At 42.7% G+C, this 25,651-nt stretch overlaps 1 protein-coding gene across 1 annotated transcript in view; it reads left to right on the top strand.

Moving 5' to 3' along the window:
- LOC138768711 (NXPE family member 1-like) overlaps window positions 1-25,651 on the top strand; it is a 72,572-nt gene that overhangs the window by 31,107 nt on the left and 15,814 nt on the right. Inside the window, exon 2 of the mRNA XM_069946666.1 lies at window positions 18,465-19,156. Coding sequence (XP_069802767.1) covers window positions 18,465-19,156 — 692 coding nt within the window. The remainder of the gene's footprint in view (window positions 1-18,464; window positions 19,157-25,651) is intronic.

Raw genomic sequence — 25,651 nt, 5'->3', positions numbered from 1 at the left:
GGGCATTAGATTTTATGTGATTACATGGAATTTTGCTCCCTGTGATGGGGCAATTGGCATTTGCCTCATAAGGGTTTTTGCCTTCCAGCGAAAGCAGACCTGACAGATAAGAGCTTGTTTTTTACTCGTTCCCCCCTGCTTTCAGTGCTGTTACGCCCGCCAACAGCGAGCGGGGGGCCTAAGGCAGCTGCGGGAGAGGATGCCTGATGATCTTTAGATCGTCTAGGTATCCCATAAAACACAGGTGTCAAACGCAGACCCTCCAGCTCCAAAACTACAATTCCCATCATGCCTAGAGTTTGACACCCCTGCTATAGAAGATAGCGATGGTCTGCTGCCACCGCTCTCATTACACAGAGAGATGACAGGCACATCGTCACTATCGTCATCAGAATTTTGGTTCATACAGAAAGGTAATGATCAGCCAACATTTTCCTTGTCGGCTGATTGTTGCCTTTCTGCATGAGCTGTTACACAAAACAATTATTGTCCGGATCAGTCGGTAATCCGCCAAGTACAGCCTTTAATCGCTTTGTGTAATATACCCTAACATAGTAGGGTTTTTTTTTTTTTCAACCTTATTTACTATGTTACTATGGGAGAGATCAGACAATAAAAGTGTAATTAGGTTATTCCTGCTTCTCCTGTAAGATCTTTCATGTGTGACTGAACAACTGTAGGTGTGAAAGGAGGATAATTTATAACCCTATCCTAGTGAGCAATGGTCTCGCCCTAGTGAAGTGTGTGACAGTGTTCCAATTCTAGCAATTAATGTCTTGTTCTGCGGTGCAGGTTTATTCTTGTGAATGTGGACAATTAGGAAAGAGAAACAGTGGAGGACTTCAGCAAACCCATATGCTGAAAATGATTCAAAGATAATAAAGAATGTACAGTCAAGATGGTTTCTAGATCAATACATATGGTGGATAAGGCAACAGAGAATAAAATGAAAAATTATGACAAAATGTATAAGGGGATCAACAAATGTTTAATTGCTTTTGATACAATATATGAGATTAATTTAACCTAAACAATAAGCATAAAAAGTATAGTTATAAAATAAAAGAAACTATTTTATGAATAAAAATTTTGTAATAAAATTTATAAAACCTTTTATACACTTTGGACAAACGTGTTTATCTATTGACCTATAGATCTAGAGAGTACTAAACTATTTTTAACAGAATTTAGCATATTTCTGCAAATCTATGCACATTATTTTGGTTATTATATGGTAATGTAAGTTTATATTTATATTTGTACATTTTACATCTATGTATATTAATATTGGTGATAATTTCACACTCATTTAAAACATACAGATATAGCAGGGCTTACCTTCACTCATAATGAATGGCTTTGAATGGTACTGTCTGTTTATAATAAAGAGCTTTGGCGTTATGTAGACGAAATATGCATTTGACTTCGAATTGTATGTATTGATTAAGAGGCTTATTTTATAACAGTATACTTTTTATGCTTTTAACATCTTATCCTTTAGATTAAATTAATCACATACACTGTATCCAAAGCAATTAAACCTTTAAGTCCCTTAATATTTTTTTTTTCCTTTTTTTCATTCTATTGTGTGTTGCCTCATCCACCATATGCATTGACCTAGACCATCCTAAGACATTTACTACTATCTTTTCTGTTTTTGAAAGTGGATAACAATTTGATACTAATGGGAGTTGAGACTAGAAAAAAATTTATTATTGTAGATTTAAAGTGTACCTGTCTTTATAACTTTGAAAATTTAAACCAAAAGAAGATGTGATATAAAACAAGTATGCAATTTACATTCATTATTTTTGTTTTTAATTATCATGGAAAACATGGCACTTACTGTTTTCTGACTTTGAGAAAACAAGAGTCAGAAAACAGGAAGTCCTCTGTTTTCCAGGTCATCTGATAGCTGGACACATTGAACCGTGACTCTCTGTACTGACCAGCATTCGTGTGTTTAGTCTGTTTTTAAAACAGCACAAGTCAGAAAATCTGTCTTCAGGAGACTGGACCTGGATTTCTGGCAAGTTGAGCTTAGTTTTACAGCATGATAAAAACAAAAAAAATAATGAATGTATATGGCAAACTTGCTTTCTTTTACATCTACAGATCGCCGCCGCCGCCCCCCCCCCCCCCCCCCCCCCCCCCGCAATGCAATCGCAGATGGGCAATCCCTTCTGCTTACCCGGCCCGGCCTCAGCATCTGTATGACGCTGATCCCGACTCGGCAATAGACTGCTTTTGGCGGCAGCAGCCCTAAGAAATCTATCACTGATCTCATTGATCAGTGTATTGTAAGTACACTTCAGTGATCTCTATAAGAGATCGCTGCAGTAATAATTAAAGTCCCCCAGGGGGACCAAAAGTAAAAGTAAAAAAATAAAAAAAGTTTTTTTCTTAAATAAAAACCCCCTTCCCCTAATAAAAGTCTGAGTCACCCCCCTTTCCTATTTTGGTATCGCCGCATGCGTAATTGCCAGAACTATTACATTATCACATTCCTGATCTCACACGGTAAAGAGCGTAATCGCAAGTGCAAAATTGATGATTTTTGGTCACATCAAATGCAGAAAAATTGTATTAAAAGACAATCAAAAAGTCCCATATATGCAATCAAGTACAGATCATGCCGTGAAAAATAACACCGCATACAGCCCCATAGACCAAAAAATAAAAGGTTTATAAGGATGGTAATAGAGCAATTTGAAGAACTTTTTTTTTTTTTTTTTTTTTTTTTTTTTCGATTTGAATTTTTTAAAAGCCATCAAATAAAATAAAAGTTACATATCATTGTAATCGTACCGATACAAGGAACATAAATAACATGTTAGTTTTACCATGGGGCGAACGGTGTCAACACAACCCCCCGCCCCCCCAAAATAAAAAAATTGCCCTTTTTTTTTATTTTTTATATTTCACTGCACAAACAATTTTTTCCCGGTTGTGCACCATATTTTATGGAAAAATAAAGTTGGTCAATGCAAAGTAAAATTAGTGTCACAAAAAATAAGGGCTCATGTGGGTCTGTAGGTGAGATAATGCAAGCGCTATGTCTCCGTCCTTAACCCCTTCCCTCTGCAGGACGTAACGGCACATCCTGCGGGGGAGTGGGAAGGTTCAGAGAGGTGGCCCTGCTCTGAACCACTGTGATCCTGGCTGCTTACTGCAGCATGGGACCGAGGCTATTAGCTGGTGCTGCCGATCAGCCGCGTCCGCTAATTAGGACAGTTAGATGCAGCTGTCAAACATGACAGCTGCCTCTAACTGCCTTGTGTGCCCCTCTCCCTGGTGTCTTGTCCCTGGATCCCCCCCCCCCCCCGCGATGCGATCGCGTGGGGAGGGGAGGGAGATCCGGTATACTGAGCTGGCTGGGGCTCAGCGTCTGAATGAATCTATTTAGATGGTCTGCTGCAGACCATTATAATACAGCACCGATCTGATGGATCGGTGCTCTATCATATACACAGCATTGATCTCAATGGGAGATCAATGCTGTGTATATAGAAGTCCCCCAGGGGGCTTCTAATTACTGTAAGTTAAAAAAATTAAAAAAGTGTTTTTAATAATCGCTCGTTCGCTCCTCACTATTGGCCTGTGGAATAGGGGCTTTAGAATCGTTGGGGGTTCGGGTGCTGAGACCCCCGCAGATCGTTAGAATAATGGGGCAGAACGCACATCTCCGTCTCACTCCTAAAGTAGCAGTCGACCGAATTATAATGGAACCCTCTGGAACTTTGGTAATTGCTGTACCAGAAATTCGATAGGGATTCATTATAATTCTATTGACTGCTACTTTAGCAGAGATGAAGAGGCAGAGCATGGCTCTTGTGTGCGTCTGTTCCCTCATTCTTACAATTGGTGAAGGTCTCAGCAGCCAGACCCCAACCGATACAAGCCTCTGACATATTGTTATGACAAGTTAGAAGTTTTTTTAAATGATAGGTACAAATAAAAAATGAACGCTCACCTGTCCAATTCAATGCAATTGCTGCCCTTGCAGTGCCCAGTTCTAAGCTGATCAGCATTTCCTGATGCAGTCTCAAATTAAAGGAATTGTCCATAAATCGTAATAAATCAGATGCAGGAGGAGGCCTTACCTCTCCACACCTTGCCACCCCTCCATGCCTGTCCTTTCTGTGCAAAAATTTGTGATTATAGTCAAGTAGTCACCAGGGGCAGGTATGATATATCTTCCCCATTGTCATTTTTTTAGCCATTTTACAGCAGTTTTTTTGGGGGGACAACAGTCAGCTGTATTTTGCACATTACCACTGTAATTTGCATAATACTCCCACTTGTTGGTGCAAAAATGACAGACATCCAAAAAGGTGGGTTTAAAACGGCCAAAAAATGACATTGTGTAAACATAGCCGTAATGTGCAACCCAGCTGGGAGAACAGGTTCTTCAAAAAGGATAGATAACAAAAAATAGTATCGAGTGTCATCAATGGCACTTAATATTTGGCTTTCAGTTATGTACGCATATATGAGACATATGGCATATGGTTAGTGATTTTGTATTGATGACATAAAAACCTGTTTCATAATGAAGGTAGGTTGTAAAAAAGATTTTGTTAGATATCCCTCAAAGTGAAAAATAAAGTAAAAGTTCCTTTTGCTTTGATTTCAAGGACGAGTGTCAGGGTTAAAATTCCAAAAGATTTTCATCACATCAATGTATTACGCTGCAATAATGGTAAGAACAATGATCGATCATATATAAAACCAAAACATTAAGCATTAAACATTAATAGCTCGCTACAGAATTAGGCTGGGTTCACACTCAGTATATTTCAGGCAGTATTTGGTCCTCATGTCAGGTCCTCATAGCAACCAAAACCAGGAGTGGATTGAAAGCACAGAAAGGCTCTGTTCACATAATGTTGTAATTCAGTGGATGGTCGTCATTTAATGGCAAATATTCGCTGTTATCTTAAAACAACGGTTGTTGTATTGAAATTATGGCAGTTATTTACCATTATATGGCGGCCATCCACTCAATTTAAACAGTGTGTGAACATAGCCTCTCTGTGTTTTTAATCCACTCCTGGTTTTGGTTGCTATGAGGACCAAATACTGCCTGAAATATACTGTGTGTGAACCCAGCCTTAATGCACATGTTTACATAACTTATAACATCCCTGACCACATTACATGTTCTGAAATTTTTTTTTTAATGCAAGTTATGGTAAAACTGACTATTTGTATTTTGAGGGTCAGTGCGATTACAAAGACACCCAATTAATCACAGCACATAGACCCATAACACCTACGGGTGCGGGCCATAGAAATGAATGGATCCTTTCTCTGTTGGCACATACAAGTCCACAAATGCAAACATAATAAACAGATTTGTTAAAAGTGCCTTATTTCTAAACACATTCTAACATCACAGTCAACAAAGCTCTAGGAAGTGCCAATATTTCAGGTGTTTTATCTCAAGCACACCCAATGCAACTAATGCTCTCTGTTTGATAGACTACAAGAAATTTAGCTGTTTATCTGTAAGGCCGGGTTCACACAACATATTTGTTCAATTACTGATGGCCGTTGTTGCAGATTGCAACACCGAACGCTATTTATTGAAAAAATGTATTGCATTGTTTTCTATCGAATCCCGGCCGGAGTGTTCCAAATTTTTAAGAAATAAAGTGAGAAAGAAAAGGAGCCCATTCTCTCCTTAATAACCCTCCCCAATTCTAATAGTTCAAACATATTTCTACCCATCCCTATCCACCTATCTATATAGTTTAGGGCGGGAGCGGAAGTCCCCCTCGCCAGCCTCCGGGCCCCAGATGAAATGAAGTAGAGACCGAAGTCAGGCAAGGACAGACCCCCCCCCCCCCCCCCCCCCCCCCGCCCTCTGGCCTAGTCAACACCCGATATCCCAAGATCTGAGGGAGGAGAATTATCTTAATTATTGCGGCTTTGTCGGCCATTGAGAGAGGTAACTTAAGCCAAATATCTATTTTTCGTTCTACTTTTTTTAGGTATGGTCTAAGATTCAAATCCACGTATTTCTCTACATCTGCTGTTATCTTAATGCCAAGGTATTCTATCACCTCAACCTGTGCCAGACGCAAATCCCCCTGTCCTACCCCCTCCTCCCCCAATAACTATGGGGAAAGCAGCAGATTTAGGCCAATTTATTTTCAAACCCGCCATCTGTCCAAAACTCAGAAATAATTTTTACTATTTTAGGAATACTCACGACGGGATTTTTAATAAACAACAATACATCGTCCGCGTAGAGCAAGATTTTATCTTTGTTACCCTAAATCCCAAATCCTTCTATATCATGGTCTACTTAAATTTTTTCCTCGAGGGGTTCAATGTATAAATCATAAAGAAATGGGGAAAGAGGGCAACCTTGCCGAGTACCACGGGTTAGTTCGAATTTCTTGGTTTCCCCATCATTCACCATGACTCTAGCCGTTGGGCTTGAATACAGAAGTTTCACCCAATCCACAAACTTGGGACCCAATCTGAAGGCTTCCAGTGCCTTCCAGAGGAAGCCCCACTCCACCCTATCAAAAGCTTTCATACCATCCAAGGACAGGATGGAGTGGGGTGCCTCAGTTCCAATATTGTTCTGAATATTTGCATACACTCTCTGTCAGGAATGGCAGGTGAAGACAATTATCATATTGGTCCTGCAATTGCTGTAAGGTCTCCGCGTTACATCCCGTTCCCCCCCCCCCCCCCCCCCCCCCCCCCCCCCCCAAATCTCTCTCCGCCTCCCGAATAGACTCCTTTAGTCCCTCTTCCTGCGCTCTGAAGGATTTCTTTTTAGTGGAATTTTCTTTCAAAAGGATCCCTCTTAAAAGGCCTTTAGCCCATCCCACACATACTGTATGTGGGCAGTGCCTTTGTTAATCCTCCAAAAGTTCTGAATCTCACCTATTATTTACTCCTTATTGTTCATTATTGTAAACCAATGTGGGTTGAGACGAAAGCCCCTTCTAGGTTGGACTGAACCTTGAGTATAGTCTATTTTTACAATCATTGAGGAGTGGTCAGAAATAGAACGGACCTCATAGACCATCCTCTTGACTAACGTCAATGCAAAATCATTGCAAAAGAAGAGATCTATACGGGAGGCGGATTTATGGTATGTATTGAAACATGAGAAGGCTACTTTTTCCCCATATAGGGACCTCCAAACATCAGACCATCCCACTTCCTGAAAAAAATCTGGACAGAGGAGTAGAAGTCCCCTTAGCTCTAGGTCCCCTTCCGCTGCTGTCCAGGCCTGGGTTCATCACGCAATTAAGGTCGCCACAGGTGACTAAAGGAAGATGTTCCTTACCCTGAGTAAAGCGAACCAGATCAACCAAAGGCTGGAGAAAAAAAGGGGGAGGGACATATATAAAGGCAAGAATCATCTGCATTGAAAAAAACACACACTGGAGAAAAATGTATCTACCCCTATTGTCACACTTACATTTTATAATCTTAAATGGAATCTGGTTGTGCACCAAAACCAAAACTTCTAAAGAGAAGTTCGAGAAACTAGCATGAACATCAACCACACTCTATTTCTTTCTTAGTCTATCTATTGACTCGGCTGTGCAATGAGTCTCCAAGAGACAAACTATAGCAGGCAAATGATATTGTATAGTATCAAAGATAGCAACCCTTTTTAGTCGGTCTCCCATCCCTCTGACGTTCCAACAGAAGATATTAAAGCTCATTCAAAGAGGAGCAAGAAGAAAAAGATGGAGGACCTCTCTGTAAGACATTCTTTTTATTTGTGTCTCTCTAGCAAAGTCTGGGAATACGGCTATCTTGGATCCATTAAACAAGATGTCTTCTTTTTGCCATGCCAGTTTTAATATCATATCCCGATCCCCGAAACACATGATTTTAATTAGCATAGTCCTAGGTCGAGAACCGGGTGGTAACTTTTTCCCAGGGACTCTGAGCCCTCTCTATAGAGAAAAACGGTGATAAGTCCTGTACTCCAAATGTATCCACAATCCATTTATTGCAGAATTTAACAGGGCCACCCTCTTCCACCCCCTCTGGCAGTCCCAAGACGCGAATATTAGATCGTCTTGATCGATCCTCAAGATCATTCACTTTTGCCTGAGTAGCCACCAATTGACCATCCATTTCCTTGACCTTGCACCTAAGCTCTTTCAAGGATTTTTCAACTGAGGGAACAGATTTTTCCATGACCGCTGTTCTATCAGATATTTTTTGTTTAGTTCGTCTCTAATAATCATTATTCCTGATGACATTGTGCCCACTTGGGTAGTGAGATCTGAGAGAGATTTATTACAGTTCTGTACCTCTTTGACTATTGCAAGTAACACGTTAGGATCTTGAGCCGCCTCCCTTCTCCTCCTAACCCTGCTTGGCCAGTAAAAGTGTAGGTCGAGGATCAGCAGACTTTGTACGCCCCTTCTCCGGAGAGGGGGTTCTTAAATTTAAAGCATTCCCAAACGAGGCTGGTGATTTTAAATAACTGTCCATTCTTTGGCATTTTGGAAGGTCCTTTGGGGAAGCTGCCACGGGGGGTTTTTTGGATGTATTTTTTTAGCGGCATCCTGACCAGCTTTACACAAACCAGGTCTTGCTAAGGGTTAACCGACAGAATTTACAGATGCAGAACGTAACATAAAATCAAGAATAAAGCTACCTAAACAAAGTTAGGCAGACTGGTATATAGAGATAGAGGACATTGCCCCAAGGGATTACACTCTACAAGGTTTCTAACCCAAAATGCTGCCCTTAAAGTGACTCTGTACCCACAATCTGACCCCCCCCCCAAACCACTTGTACCTTCAGATAGCTGCTTTTAATCCAAGATCTGTCCTGGAGTCAGTTCGGCAGGTGATGCAGTTATTGTCCTAAAAATTTTTTAATCCTACAGCACTGTGTCTAACGGCCGGGGCTTACATTTGTATATGCATTAGGCTGGCAGAACCTCTCCTTCCCTCCTCCCAGCTCTCCTCATCATTAGGAATGATCCAGGAACATTAACTGCTGTTTGAGCTTTGCACAGGTGTCTTAACGATCCAGCCTATGTTCATTATGCACACAGAAAGGGAATAGGAAGCAATCTGCCTGGAGTATTCCTAATAATGAAAGGGTGGGGAGGAAGGACATAGAGGGTGTGCCAGCCTAATGCATATACAAATGTAAGCCCCGGCGTTAGACACAGCGCTGCTGGATTAAAAGTTGTTTTTAAAACAATAACCGCATCCCCTGCCGAATGGACCCCAGGACAAATCTTTGATTAAAAGCAGCTATCCGAAGGTACAAGTGGTTTGGGGGGGACAGATTGTGGGTACAGAGTCACTTTAAAAACTATAGCTCAGTGCACAAAAAAAATCCTAACACAACTCTGCAGGGCTTGGGCGAAGAGGGTACTTCCATTACTGTGCTTTTTTTTTTTTTTTTTTTTTTTACATAGTGACATTTCCATGTTTACTTTATCAATGCAGATTTCTACCTACTAGGGAAATATCTTCCATATATTAACTATCTTTCAAAAAAAGAGTTTTCTTAGACTATTACTATAAATATTCGTAGTTCTATGTGATTGATCATGTTTTACTAGTTTTAAGGGGTTTCATTAAGCCCATTGGGAACCAGAGTAGCCAATCGAAATATCCAATAAGTTTCTCGGTTGATTAAAAGCTGATATCTGTTAGATATTCACAGGGATTTGTTTAAATACTGTAAGTGTGAGACTACTAGGGTAACTGACATGTTTAACCATATAATTTCTAGATAGACTATGTTTGACATAGTTATTCTTAATATTAGCCCGGTGTTTGTTCATGTGGCACTGCAGTGTCTGTACTGTGCGGCCCACATACTGAAGAGAGCAAGGACAACTTAGGAGATAAATGACAGTTAGAAGAACAATCACAGATATCTGTGGATTCCACACACAGCACAGACACCGCGGGAGCCTGCACGGGGATGTATTACCATACCATGGGTACTGGTAGTGCTGCCATGTGCGGTAATTCATCCCAGTGCAATCTCCCGCGTATCTGTGCTGTGTGTGGATTCCGGAGAATCCTACTAACTCCTCTACTACCAAAGAATCCTTCAGAATTAGGGATATCTGTGATTGTTCTTCTATGTCATTTATCTCCTCAGTTGTCCTCGTTCTCTTCAGTATGTAGGCCGCACAGTACAGACACTGTGGTGCTGCATGAACAAATTCTGGGCTAATATTAAGAATAACTATGTCAAATATAGTCTATCTAGACATTATATCATTAAACATGGCAGTGACCCTAGTAATCTTACACTTACAGTCCTTGAACAAATCCCTGTGAATGTATCTAACAGATAGCGGCTTTTAATCAACTGAGAAACTTTTGGATATTTCGGTTAGCTACTCTTGTTCCCAATGGGCCACACATTACAGACACTGTGGTGCTGCACAAACAAAATCTGGGCTAATATTAAGAATAACTATGTCAAACATAGGCTATCTAGACATGATATTGTTACACATGGCAGTGACTCTAGTATTTTTACACTTACAGTCCTTAAACAAATCCCTGTAAGTGTATCTAACAGATATCGGCTTTTAATCAACTGAGAAACGTATTGGATTTTTCAGTTGGCTACTCTTGTTCCCAATGGGCTTAATGAAACCATTGAGATTATTAAATGAGGATCCTTTTCTTTCTTTGTAGTTTTATATCATTGTATGTATTGTTTTATGTATGGTATTTTGTGGTGTACTGTCCCTTTAAGATGATGTCAATTCTTGTTTTGTAATTTCCTGTTTCTGCATTTAAATATCATGTTTTACATCTCTAAGTATGCACCTGATGAAGAGGCTGGTCCAGCCTGGAAACGTGTTGTTCTCTGTCCTTGTTTTATTGTTTTAATATACTTTTTAAATTAAAGTTTTTATAAGCTCTAGCAATCCTATTGGAGTTGGCTGCGTTTGTTGCACCTGTCTTTCTGGAGTGGAGGTCTGCATCTCCCAGGATGATGAGTGTTTGCAGTTAAATGCGGTGCTGTTATTGACAGAACAGTCCACAAGAAGCCGTTGCCTACCCATGTGCTCCGGCGCTTGAGTGACATACACTTGCAAAGAGGAATTCAGGTGGGTATGGCTTTTTTCCCATTACAAAAGGGTGATGCCTACATGGGGGGTAACTACCAGGGGATTAGCTACAGGGGGTGCCTACATGGGAGGTAAATACCCAGAGAGATGCGTGTGTGGGGGTAACTTATAGGGGAATTATCTACAGGGCATACTGGGGAGGGAGGACATAACTACCTGCAGTGAAAGGCCAAACTACTATATGAGAGGCCTAACTACTATATGAACGCACAGAGAATGCTAAATACTATAGGGAGATAGAGGTACCTAACTACTATTTGGGACCACAAAAAAAGGCCTAAATACTTGTGCGTCACTGGATGTAACTGCAATGTAATGACTTATATGGTGTGCAGAACCTGTTTACCATGGGTATCTACCTCTACATGGGTCAGTGTAAGTGGGAATACTTGTTGCTGGTAACGTTGGTCTTGGTATACTGAATTTTACTAATTGTACGCTGGTATTAGTCACTATGTGGTGAAAATGTGGTGATATTTGCATCTTATAAACTGGTTTTATTGGTGTCAGCGCAGGCTGGACCAGGAAAAGTATACAGGATAACGCTTAGCATGCTCAGATGAGACTAATAGCTAACACTAGCTAGCACTGGAGCAGTCATTTTCTATGCCATCAGACTCATCTCACCTGCTTTGCATAGGGCGCGCGCTCCGCTTCGGCCCGTGATTTCTCCACCCAGGGACAAGATCCAGCAGCGGGACTCCAAGGGATGGTTACCCATGCCGGGCTCCATTGGGATATCGGGGGCGGGCTCCGCCACTGCATCCCGTCTGTCAGGTTCCCTTTAAGTGTTAATTTCTTTTAATGTCAATGATTATGGTTTACAGCTAATAAAAAAACTAAAGTTAGTAATGCTAAAAGATTTGCCCCTTATCCTGGCATACGCCTGCTGTATGCCCTGCTTGCCCGGATGGGGGGGGGGGGTTTCACGTGACAAGGCACATTTAAAATGATTTATGCCTGCTCACAGCCATAGGTTCCGTGTTTCCCGGTAAATGAGAATAAGCCCTAAAGGTCTTATGTGTACAGGGCTCCCAAATGTGTATAAGCCCTTACATGCGAATGTAACTCAAATGCAAAACGGTCAAAATATCTTGTTTTCACGAAAAGGGAGTGGTCGTCACGTGTAGTTTGACGATACCTAAGATATGAGAGCAAAAAAAGTAATTTAATAATAATAAGTAGTTTTCTATTAACAATTTTGTAATAATTTAAATAAATTCTAGCCAGAACGACTTAGAGGTCAGGTTAACACCTCTCACAGACTTAGCACAGAATAAACATACATGGTACTGATGAGTGTATTACTTTTTTTTTTTTTTTTTTTTACCTATGTTTAGAACACACCCTTTGCCATATCCTGGTTGGGATTTATTTCATATTGTTAATTCCAACTGACTTTGAGGAGTCATAAAGAAGAAGCATGGTAAGCTTGTATTCTAGTAAAAAGAATGTATTGTATTTTACACTATATTTAACTACTTAAGTAGTTGAATTCTGTTGTAGTTAACGCTTGCTTTGTAAATGATATATACATTTAATTTATTTTAAAATTCTGTTTTGTCTCAAGCAGAGATAATGAAGGGGCTACTAAGCTATAAAGGCTTTATGTTAGCGCTGGTCGTATTCTGTTATCTTCTGAGTATTATTTATTATCAAAGCCTAAAAAAGGTAAAGTAGGAATATGTCTGTACATAATCTCTCTATAAATTCATGTTTGTACATATGTTACTATATTACCAGTACACATCTTTTACCACTGCTCTTGGCATATTTACATAAGTATAAGTTCTTTGTTCAGGATACACACACATATAACAGCAAGTTTGATACATATGTTTCTGAGTTATCATAACAATATGATAACAGCTTTTACCACTGCTCTTGGGATGTTTACATAAGTATAAGAGATCTTTGTTCAGGATACATATACATATTGCAACAGAAAGTTTGATGCAGATCTTTATAACAATTATAACAATATTCGCCCTGTGTAATGCACAAAAAGACAAACTGGTGACCGACCTGGCCGATTGCTAGGGGCTTGCTGTTGATGCTTTTGATTGATGTTGCCCCACCAATCCCAGCCAATCTGCATTAGGTACCTGGTCTGCAAAAGCTTAACAATATCCACATGACAATCTAAATGGAGTAAGTGTTTACTTGTGGGCACAGAGGTCTTATATAAAATAGGGATGAACTTTGGTGAGCTTTTACAGCTGTTAGAAACACCTGTGGGCTTTATCTTCTAATTTACATAAATGTAAATTAACTACAATTTCTAAGTACCTAAAGTAACATGCCTTATTGTATACTGCATTTACTTTAGTTAGCAAAAAGGAGTGCCTGTCCCAATTCAGTCTTCTAAACTTCAGTGTGCTGACCAGGGTCTGCATTAGCACCTAGCTTACTAGGGCAAGTGCCGGGACCCACAGCACCTTAAGGGGGCCAGTTTTACTACCATTTTATTCCTGTCATTGCGGTTGCACAGGGGCACCATCGGCAGGGCTGTTTTCACCACCATGGCATGCTGTTGCAGGTGAGTGAGGTGAAACCCAGCTAGTGCAGCTCCATCACTGTGCCCCTCAAAGCCTGGCGCAAGATGAAGGAGACCAGGAGTGACAGTGGAAGACAAATAAGCAGTACGACCACCGGCGGTAACTGGGAGAGAGGGTAATGTAGCACTGTGGCATGAAGTTTATTACTGTATTACTGCGCTGTAACATTTCACTCTCCATCACGCTGATGCTCAGCTTCCTCTTTAGTGCCCTAACACCAAGCTCTCCCAGTGTTTCTTTTTCAAGTACTTTAGTCTCTTGGCAAGTCTTTTGACCTGTGCCTACTCCCACTGCCAACCATTAGGGGTTAGCAGCAGGGAACATTCATGTCTTATCTGCATTGTGGACCAGTCCTAAGTCCTAAGCCCGTCGGTCTGGCGTGGGAACTCATCGCTCTAAATTTCTGTTTTCCTTTGTAATAAATCTATTAATCGAATTGTGGGTACCTGCGTGTTAGCAAATTAAGTGATCAGTGTTGCTCCTAAAGTGCTATTAAGAAATTATCATATTGTGACTGATAATGGTTAATTTCGACCACAAGCTGGGCTGCGGTACTCAGTTGAAATCTGCCTTCATTGGTGTTGTGCCTACTGTTTAGCACAAATCCATCAGGTTAGTATTTAGAAGCACCTGATTATTACGTGCTATTGAATTAGAAGATTGAAGTTTACTTTGCAATATTAGCGCCCTGGTGTGTGTTTTTGTCTATTTTCAAATAACAACATAGGACATGCTGCTGTGCTGCTATTAGTGGTGTTTGGTTGTCTTGTAACAGTGGGAGGGTTACAGGTTGAGTACCCAGAAGGCCACTGGATGATTACCACTCATATATTTATATATATGTGTCTAGTGGATATATGCTCCACAAAGGGGCCCGCTAAGGGTCTGTCGCCCAAGGACCCACATAAACGTGGAGCCGGCCATGGAGCAGATGCAGCTGCCGATGGAATTTTGGGTTGCTGTGGAAACATTCTAAGCGCCTGTGCAGCATATTGATACACTTTATATATATATATATATATATATATATATATATATATATATATAATGTTAGATTGCTAGCCACATGATACTTCTTGCCCCAATCCGCTTATGGGGTGAATTATAGCATCAACATTATTTAAGTATTGTGCCATCCATAGCACTTCATATATGCTATGCAACAGTTCAAACACTCAATTGAAAGTCTATCAGGTCAGTGGGGTCCAGTAGACTTGTTCAGTGCATTAAAGGAGAAGTTTGGGCAAAAGCATTTTTTAATGTTATTAGTTAGGGAAAGTTAGACATATTCCTAATATACAATAACCCTTAGAGGCCCTGACCAATTTCAATTTTTGCGTTTTCGTTTTTTCCTCCTTGTGCTTAAAAGGCCATAGCACTTGCTTTTTTCCACCTAGAGACCCACATGAGCCCTTATTTTTTGCGCCACTAATTGTGCTTTGCAATGACAGGCTGAATTTTTTCATAAAGTACACTGCAAAACCAGAAAAAAATTCAAAGTGTGGTGAAATTGAAAAAAAAACGCATTTCTTTTATTTATTTATTTTTTTTTGTTTTTACGCCGTTCGCCCAGGGGTAAAACTGACGTGTTATATATGTTCCTCAAGTTGTTACGTTTACGACGATATGTAACATGTATAATTTTCATTGTATCTGATGACCGGTAAAAAATTCAAACCATTATTAACATAAATATGTTCCTTAAAATAGCTCCATTCCCAGGCTTATAGCGCTTTTATCCTTTGGTCTATGGGGCTGTCAGGTGTGATTTTTTGCGCCATGATGTGTTCTTTCTATTGGTACCTTGATTGCGCATATGCAACTTTTTGATCGCTTTTTATTACAATTTTTCTGGATTTGATGCGACCAAAAATGCGCAATTTTGCACTTTGGGATTTTTTGCGCTTACGTCATTTACTGTGCGAGATCAGGAATGTAATTAATTAATAGTTCGGGTGATTACGCACACGGCGATAGCAAACATGTTTATTTATTTATTTGTTTATTTTTATTTATAAAATGGGAAAAGGGGGGTGATTCTGACTTTTATTAGGGGAGGGGGCTTTTTACTTATAACACTTTTATTTTAACTTTTACACTTATACCAGAAGGCCCCCTGGGCGACTTCTAGTATAAGTGCACTGATCTCTCATTGAGATCTGTGCTGCATAGATGTGCAGCACAGATCCATAAGATGGGCACATCAATTGCCGAGCCGGGATCAGCGACATTATGGCGCTTACCCGGAAGGGGGAAGATGTGTGGACGTTGTCCCGGAGAAGCGATCCTCCCCACTAGACACCAGGGAACGGCTGCATTCGGTAATCGGATGCAGCTGTCAACTTTGACAGCTGCATCCGATTACTGTATTAGCGGGCACGGCGATCGGACCGTGCCTGCTAATACCCGTGGTCCTGGGCTACGAGCGGCACCCGGGACCGCGGCGGTTCAGACCGCGGCCCCGCTCTGAACGCGGGGAGGCGGCTCTGGACATACGGGTATGTCCAGGGTTGCCTAAGGGTTAATTATGGAAAATGCGCATTTACTGCTTTTTCCCTTAATTTAGTAGATCATGGAGACTTCAAAATCTCAGAAATACCGTGACGTCACGAACTGGGGTGTAATTCCAATGGCGTGTCCAGCGGGGGGCGCACTATATATAGAAGTCGAAGAGTACCATTGACTTCTATATATAGTGTGCCCCTGCTGGACACTCCATTGGAATTACACCCTGATTTGTCTATAGAACAGGTGAGTCTGCACACTGTACTACTCCCCCATTCTCTATCTGCTCATAGTATGAGCAGATAGATGATGGGGAAGTAGAACCAGGGCCATCCCCAATTTGTGACGTCAGCAAATTTCTGAGATTTTGAAGTCTCCAAGATCCACTAAATTAAGGGAAATTATATGTCCATAATTAATGTATATTAGGAATTTGTCTAACTTTCCCTAACTAATAACATATAAAAAAATGCTTTTGGCTGGAGTTGTCCTTTTTAACTGTGACCTTTCTTGTTGCGTATGCCAAAAATACACTGCAACAGCAATTTAGCTTTAGGATGTAGCAGTAGCATTTCCAGAGCCCTGGTGCCTGAAAGGTCCTAGATATCCCTCTGTCACATGAGATACCCCTCTGCCAGATGTTTCTAACTGCAGATGCAGGATGAATACACCATAGCTGCAAATCTCTTAGCATTTTTACTTACAAAAGGTAACCTTTTTGCATCATCTGCTAAAGCAGCTTGTTGAAAGGTGTTAAACACCAAGGAAAACTTCCAATATCTCTGCATTATTATTATTGGTAATAATGTTAAAGAGGTTATCCAGCGCTACAAAAACATGGCCACTTTTCCCCCTCTCTTGTCTCCAGTTTGGGTGGGGTTTTGAAAATCCGTGCCGGGGTGACAGGCTCCCGACTCCCCCGTTAGAGCCCCCTATACTCACCTAATCCCGCCGGGTCCCGCTTCTGGAGGTGGTCGGGTGACGGAGATCTCAGCCACTGCAGCCCGGCGCGCGCGCGCTGAGAGATGAGTCCAACGCTCATAGAGAATGACAGAGTCCAGCGCTCCGTCATTCTCTATGGGTGTTGGACTCATCTCTCAGCGCGAGTGCCGGGCTGCAGCGGCTGAGATCTTCATCACCCGACCACCTCCAGAAGCGGGACCCGGCGGGATTAGGTGAGTATAGGGGGCCTAACGGGGGGTCGGGAGCCTGTCACCCCGGCACGTGGGGTGACAGGTTCCCTTTAAACATGTTGAAAAATTTGTAAACGATAACGGTGGTTTGCTGGCCGTCTCTCCGTATAATAGGAGTGGAGGCAGCAGACCACTGCTATCTCCTATGGGCTCCCCAGATGATCCTGCTCCCCTTGTGCCCCCTCCCCCAGCATTTACCCCCTTGCTGTCAGTGAGCTGGGAACGAGGTGTGAAGTGTCATGAATGTTCCTGTTTGGACCTTGTTGCAGTCCTCAGTTCATAAGATACGACCGAGACTGCGCTTTTGGCCATGATTCTACACTTTTATGTTTGTATTACATTTATGTCTGAACCAGGTCTGAACACTGTCTTATTCCAGCCCTTGCTGGGTGGTGATTAGCAGGCTTCCACGACACCAGTGTCCACCTGTGTAGCTCTCTGGCAGGTTTAGAGTTAAGATTTCTTGCTCTGGTTTCTTTGTGATTGAGGGTTCTTATAGCCAGCCTGTTTCCTTGTTTTCAGCTGTGTATGCTCTGCAGTAAGGAGGCTGCTCTACTGGGATTCTGGACCGGGCTCTGGTTCACTATAAGTGGTTCTCAGTATCACAGTTCATTGCTGGTTATTCAGTATAGTTTCCCTGTCCTGCATTACAGCTCTGCCTGCATTTATCTGTGCACCCTCTGGTTTTCTGTCGCTTGCTTTGTATTCTGACCATCCTTGCCTGCTCTGACCTTTTGCCTGACTTTTGACTTCTCCTCTGTTTGGTGATTCGGTACCTTGCTGCCCGCTTATTACCTGGACTGTCGACACTGCATTATTGTGTTTGTTCGTCTTGTTTTGTCTTTTTGTTTCACGAATATAGGCCAGGGACCGCCGCCCAGTTGCCCGCTGCCACCTTTAGTGGCAAGTAGGCAGCGACAGTGGGCGGGGTTTAGCTTAGGGCTCACTGTCTGTTTGTTGGGTGCGACTGGTCCAGACAGCAAGAGAGCGCTGATCTGACAGGTCGGCGCTCGCTTGCTGCTCTCCATTGGCCTGTGTAATAAGGCCTTTAGTTCCAAAATTGCTAAAATAAAAAATCTTTTCTTTTCTCATCAGTGTGAAAGACCAACAATTCCAATTTTTTCATCAAGTGGAAAAGCGAAGCGAATAAGTGAAATTCAAAAGGCAGTAAATGGAATTTATGAAGAAGTAGATCGAACAATTCCCAGGACAAATATTACTGACCCATTAAAGACAAGTAGTGCTAAACATAGCAAAGTCTTTTTAAAATATCCTAAAGACTCCTACTGTGTAGGGGACCAAATAAAACTTGAAGTTACCATGTACGACTACTTAAGCCAAAGGAAAACCTATGGAGGAGACTATTTAAGGGCAAGAATGTCAACAACCGATCTTGGAGCAGCGTCTTCTGGTAAGATTGAGGATTTTAGAAATGGCACATATCATGTCCATTTCCTCTTATTCTGGGAAGGTAGAATCAATGTTACAGTGTTTATGATGCATCCAAGTGAAGGGACATCAGCCCTGTGGACTTATAGAAATAATTGGCATGGCTATGTAGACCATCAGGGCATGTTTGAAGCACCTAATCAAAAACATGAAACAGAATGTGGATTTGACCTTGACCAAAGCAAAAAACTGTGCGACTACAAAGATAAAAGAGATGAAGAATATTTCTATTGCAAGAAGCCTGACAATTATAGCTGTGATTCTCTCACTCATGTAAAAAGTTTGTGGAGACATGACAAGTCACTTTTTACCAGTTCTGAAAAGAGTTTTTTTAACAGGTTAGTAAATCATCTTGCAAAAAGGTAAATGTAGAACCCCAAAGTACGTGAAAGGGTATATTTACACGAACGGAGAATCTCGCTGCGAGTACGGCAGGTCCTGGCAGTTCCCACACACTATATACTCGCTGCAGTCTGAACGACCGCAGCGAGTATGTAATTCTACTGCCCTTAACCCCTTCTGCTCCCGCCCCGCTCCTCCGCTGTAAGCATGCATTACCTCTCCTCGCTGCACGGGTCCGGCGTCCTGCTCTCCTGTCCGGCCAATCAGTGTGTTGCCCAGCCGCAGCCACTGATTGGTCGGACAGTAGAGCAGGACGCTGGACCCCTGCAGCGAGGACAGGAAATATATGCTTATAACGTGAGAGCCGGGCGGGAACAGAAGGGGTTAAGGGCGGTAGAATTACATACTCGCTGCGGTCTGAACGACCACAGCGAGTATGTAATTCTAGTATATAGTGTGTGGGAACTTCCAGGACCTGCCGGACTCGCAGCGAGAATCTCGCTGCGAGTCTGTTCGTGTGAATATACCCTAAAGAAGTAACAACCTGTGTGCTCTTCAGTGACCACTAGAGCCAACAGCTAAACATATGTAGAAATCTTTGGAGTGCTGCGGTGATTCTACATCTGTTCATCCTTCTATTATATTTCTATTATATATTTCATCTGGTTAAAATATATTAACAAATCATACATTAATCAAAGAAATATTATCATAAAACATTAAGCAATACACATGTGGATTAAAAATAGTGAAGTTAGGTAAAATCACAAAGTCTCTCTATGATGTATTGTATCACTGGATGCCGGCCGATAGCGATACTGTGTTAGTGGTTCACTGTTTCCAATGTACTCCTTACCCAAGCAGTTTTAGATTATGCCTCGGGCTTGTGGACTTGTAGTCCTTCCGTTTAGTTAGTTTAGGATTGGACTTGTAGTCCTACTAAGTGTACAATTGTCCTCGGACTATTGGTCCTTCCCGATGTTCAGCACTTGTTCACTAAACCCCTCTCTGCAGATATCTCTCAATTTGATGCGGAGAGACAAGGATTTAGTGACAGTACATTGGTAGTCAGTGATACTAGCAAATAAAATCAAATCAGCGTTCGCTGGTTGAAAGACAATGTAGCGGTATTACCGCTTCTCACCCGTCCCGAGTCGTTGTCTCCCTTTTCCTTGGCTGTAGCTCTGCGGCCCTCGGGGTAGAGGGATCCTGTAGCGCGTCCTCGTGGTTCTGAGGATCTGTTCGCGCGCGGTGTCACAGCCTCGATATCATCCCAGGTGACTCCGTCCGGGACAGGGTGATAGAGATGACGGTGCTTGAACAATGGCCAGATGTAAATCACATTTGGGGGGCCACCCAGAGGAATCATGCAATCCAGGATACAGTTCCAATAAAAATGAATTATAAAATTAATCAAAGTTGCGGTGGCTAATCCTGTATGGTATTAGTCTGCCAGTGTCACTTGCCAAACGCGTTTCATGGTTCTCAAGATTAACCCTTTCATCAGTGGCGATCAAATCAGTCCTGATGAAGGACTGATTTGATCGCCACTGATAGAGTTAATCTTGAGAACCCTGAAACGCGTTTGGAAAGTGACACTGGCGGACTAATACCATACAGGATTAGCCACCGCAACTTTGATTAATTTAATAATTCATTTTTATTGGAACTGTATCCTGGATTGCATGATTCCTCTGGGGGGCCCCCCAAATGTGATTTACATCTGGCCATTGTTCAAGCACCGTCATCTCTATCACCCTGTCCCGGACGGAGTCACCTGGGATGATATCGAGGCTGTGACACCGCGTGCGAACAGATCCTCAGAACCACGAGGACGCGCTACAGGATCCCTCTACCCCGAGGGCCGCAGAGCTACAGCCAAGGAAAAGGGAGACAACGACTCGGGACGGGTGAGAAGCGGTAATACCGCTACATTGTCTTTCAACCAGCGAACGCTGATTTGATTTTATTTGCTAGTATCACTGACTACCAATGTACTGTCACTAATTCCTTGTCTCTCCGCATCAAATTGAGTGATATCTGCGGAGAGGGGTTTAGTGAACAAGTGCTGAACATCGGGAAGGACCAATAGTCCGAGGACAATTGTAGTCCGTGTACAAGTCCAATCCTAAACTAACTAAACGGAAGGACTACAAGTCCACAAGCCCGAGGCATAATCTAAAACTGCTTGGGTAAGGAGTACATTGGAAACAGTGAACCACTAACACAGTATCGCTATCGGCCGGCATCCAGTGATACAATACATCATAGAGAGACTTTGTGATTTTACCTAACTTCACTATTTTTAATCCACATGTGTATTGCTTAATGTTTTATGATAATATTTCTTTGATTAATGTATGATTTGTTAATATATTTTAACCAGATTAAATTGTTACACTGTAGTCAGTATACCAGTATTTAGAAGATAGGGCTGGTGAGGTCTTGAGGACTAAATATAACCTTTTATTACTGTATTTAATTCTTGGCCCGGTTCTAGGTAAGGGCTCTTTTTTAGTTTAACCTCGACATAATCAGCAGTATAATTGTGAGCTGCACCTACATATTCTTCTGTATTATATATTTCTCCTGCATAGTCATTGTTATGTTACTGTAATAGGCCCTAGATGTTAAAATTAGTTATAAGGTAATACACTAATGTGCTTTAAGAAAGCATAAAGCAGCCTAGGCCAATCCTTGAAATCAGGGGTGTAGCTAGGATTCACAAGGTCCTATAGCAAAAAATTCTGAGGGCCTACCTCCCCTACACACAACACAAAGCACATATATATTCTGTGATGTGGCAAAAAAATAAAATCTCTTGAGGCCAGAAGCAGAATCCTGCCTGCAGCCACAAGAGTGACTGGCAGAGCAGAGAGCAAATGGCTGCTTGCTCTGTTAGTCCACTGTTTTTAACTATGAGGGCCCATCATAAGGAGCCCTTATGGTTAAATAAATAAGTGCAGGAGCAGACTACCTTTTGCTTAACCCCTTATGTACTGCAGTGTGTAAGTGACCCAATGTTCAGAAGACAAGGAGATCTCTGCTTTACTGCTAGTGCACTGATAACCCCTGAACTCTGCACTGGAGCTCTGCACGTTTTCCTACTTGATTGCAGCAGGCAGCGAAAACAGAGGTCAGGGGTAAGCAGTGCAGTGAAGCAGAGATCTTTGTCTTCTGTTTGTTAAAGCGACCCACAATCTGACCGCCCAAACCACTTGTACCTTCGGATAGCTGCTTTTAATCCAAGATCTGTCCTGCAGTCCGTTCGGCAGGTGGTGCAGTTGTCATAAAACATTACTTTTAAAATTGCAGCCCCGTGCCCTACGGAGGGATCTGTGCCCGAACTTTGCACCACCAATCCGTCCCTCCTCCCCGCCCCCCCTCATCATTAGGAATGCTCCAGGCAGATTGCCTCCTATTCACCACCTGTGTTACCACAGCACATGGGCTGGATAATTAAGACACCTGTGCAATGTTCAAACAGAAGTAAATGTTCCAGTGGCATTCCTAATGATGAAGAGGGTTGGGAGGAGGGACGAAGGGGGTGGTGCAAAGCTAGGGCACAGATACGCCCGTAGGGCACAGGGCTGCAATTTTAAAATTCGTTTTTTATGGCAATAACTGCATCACCTGCCAAACGGACCCCAGGACAGATCTTGGATTAAAAGCAGCTATCCAAAGGTACACGTGGTTTGGGGGGGGGGGGGGGTCAGATTGTGGGTACAGAGTCACTTTAACCCTTTTTTGTGTTGCAGCATGTAAATAAACATTGGATCACTTACACACTGTAATACATAAGGGGTTAAGCAGAAGGACACAGGACGGCTCTTACCTTCTCCCCCAGGCAGGGCCGCCATCAGGGCATTACTGGCAGTACAGGTGTATGGGGCCCGGCCTATGGGGGGGCCCGGGCCTCCCACACACTTCACTTTGTGAGAAGCCTGGTATACAGACAGTGCAGGGAGAGGGGAGAGCTACTGCAGATGCAAGGGGCCCCTTTTACTTAACTAATATCATGAGGCCCTCCTCCCCCCTGCACTGTCTGTGGACCGGGCTGCAGAATTCCCCCCCCTCCACAATGGACCGGCCCCCTCCTCAGCAGCTCCCAGTCTCGTGCGGAGCTGGTGACTTCCGGCCTGTGTGCTTTCCCAGGTGACAGGAAGATGCAGCGGGCCCCCTCTCCTCTTTCCTCTCTCCTGCCTCCCCCTCCCTCCCTCCTTCCATCTCACAAACTTCTCTGGCTGCCGTCGTCTCTGCTGCAAGGTCGGGACATAAGGGGGAGGGGCAGAGCCGCTGTGTGAGGAGCACTGAAGACTGAATGGGTCCTGGAGCTTCCCTGCATAGAGTAAGTGTGTGTGTGTGTGTGAGTGTGTGAGTGTGAGAGAAAAAAGAGAGAGAGAGAGAGTGTGTGCCCCCATCCTGGGATAGTATATAAATCTGTTACTGCTGAACCAGTCCCTACCGTACTGACAACTCGGCTCTGCTGTGCCTGCCCAATGTAACCGACAACTCGGCTCTGCTTTGCCTGACCAATGTAACTGACAACTCTGCTCTGCTGAGCCTGACCAATGTAACCGACACCTCGGCTCTGCTGTGCCTGCCCAATGTGACCGACAACTCGGCTCTGCTGTGCCTGACCAATGTAACCGACAACTTGGCTCTGCTGTGCCTGACCAATGTAACTGACAACTCGGCTCTGCTGTGCTTGACCAATGCAACAATGCGTCTGAAGCACTGGAGGAGGGCTGGCTTGCCCGAATGGGAAGGAATTCCCTCCCCTCTATGACGGGGCTTCATTATAATCAATGGAGCCGCGTCATAGGGGGGCGGGGGATTCCGTCCACTGGGGCAAGCCGACCTGCCTCCAGTGCTTCAGACCTAGCCCGGTACCCGTGGATAGAACGGCATCGTACATGGGAACCAGGCCGCAGTTCTAAAAACGTACCACGGCATCGGCTTCACCGTCATGGCGGCGTTCTATCCGTGGGTCATATTAAAGAGGATGTGTGTGTGTTGATTTCTGTGGACATGGAGTCTGGAGGGGTGATGCTGTATGGCTATCTGTATATTATATCCAGGCTGTATGGTATGTGTATACTATATCCCAGGCTGTATGGTATCTGTATATTATATCTAGGCTGTATTGTGTGTGTGTGTGTGTGTATATATATATAATATATAATATTAGCAGCGGCTGACCAGGCATGCTGGGGGCTGTAGTTGCAAAACAGCGGCTGCTGACCAGGCATGCTGGGGGTTGTAGTTGCACAGCAGCAGCAGACAGCACATCTAATTTCAATTTGTAAGTTAAGTGTGCTGTTTGTCTGCCGGTGCATCCCCGCCCCAGCTAGCCGGGAGTGATGTGCCCTGTGCCAACCACACAGGTCGCACCCCCCAAAGGCCAGCCCTGAGTCAAAGATACGTTCCATATTTTTCGTTAGGGGGGGGGGGCAGACAATGACAGGCTGTATGGGGCCCCGAAAATCCTGATGGCGGCCCTGCCCCCAGGCCCCCCTCCTGCTCAGGCCCCATAGCAGCTGCCTACCCTGCCTCTATAGTAGCTACGCCACTGCTTGAAAGTCTTAAAAGGGAAGTCTTTTCATTAGAGACTGAACATAGGAACAAGAGGCCAAAAATTTAAGTTAGTTGGTGGAAAAAAAAATCTGAAGCAAAAGAGAAAATATGACTTTACTAAAAGAGTAATAGATACTATGAACAAACTTGTAGAAGATGTGGTAGATGTGTAGGTAAATCCACATTAACTGAATTTAAACATGCTTGGGATAAACATACATGTCCTAAGATAAAGATAAGGGAACTAATTTTGAGAAAGAAATTATAGATAAAGCAGTATAATATATGACTTTTGTCCTTTATTGAGTGGGCAATATATTATGGTTCTGTCAGTATCTAGAGATGGAGATGGTGGTAGGGTGGTATCTAGAATGAATCTAGAGATACACAAACCAAAGCCATCCATCTCAGCTTCGTAAAAACTCAAACCTCAGACTCTTAGTTTTATCCAAACCTACTAAAATAGCATTGGCAGAAAGAAGAAAGATTATCCTCATGTTAGCCCCTACTGTCAAGCAAACAGTTCCCCCAGTTGGAGGCAGTATAGTGGTGACGTCAAAGCCACTATAAAAACACCAACAAAAATGGCTGAAAAAAAAAAGTAAACTGCACCTCCTGATTGTAAGAAAGTATACCTATGAAATCTTTATTAATACATAAATGCAAAGGGACAAACATTTAAAATCATTTAAAAATACACACATGCCAATTCACCGGTTCCAATCCAACGCGGCGAAAACTGACCTAACATAGACTAATGCACGGAGCAGCAACAAAAATAATACAATAATAACGGAAATATTGCAAAAGAGAAATGTGCAAAATCGCAAGTGATAAATCCTGGAACAACCAAGATGCAGGAGAAATGATTTTAAAACACTGGGCCAATGATCACCTAAAGAAACATCAAGTGC

Source organism: Dendropsophus ebraccatus, chromosome 12, assembly GCF_027789765.1.
Source record: "Dendropsophus ebraccatus isolate aDenEbr1 chromosome 12, aDenEbr1.pat, whole genome shotgun sequence".
Taxonomy (NCBI): domain Eukaryota; kingdom Metazoa; phylum Chordata; class Amphibia; order Anura; family Hylidae; genus Dendropsophus; species Dendropsophus ebraccatus.
The sequence above is the reverse complement of the archived record's forward strand: the minus strand, read 5'-3'. Positions and strand labels throughout refer to the sequence as shown.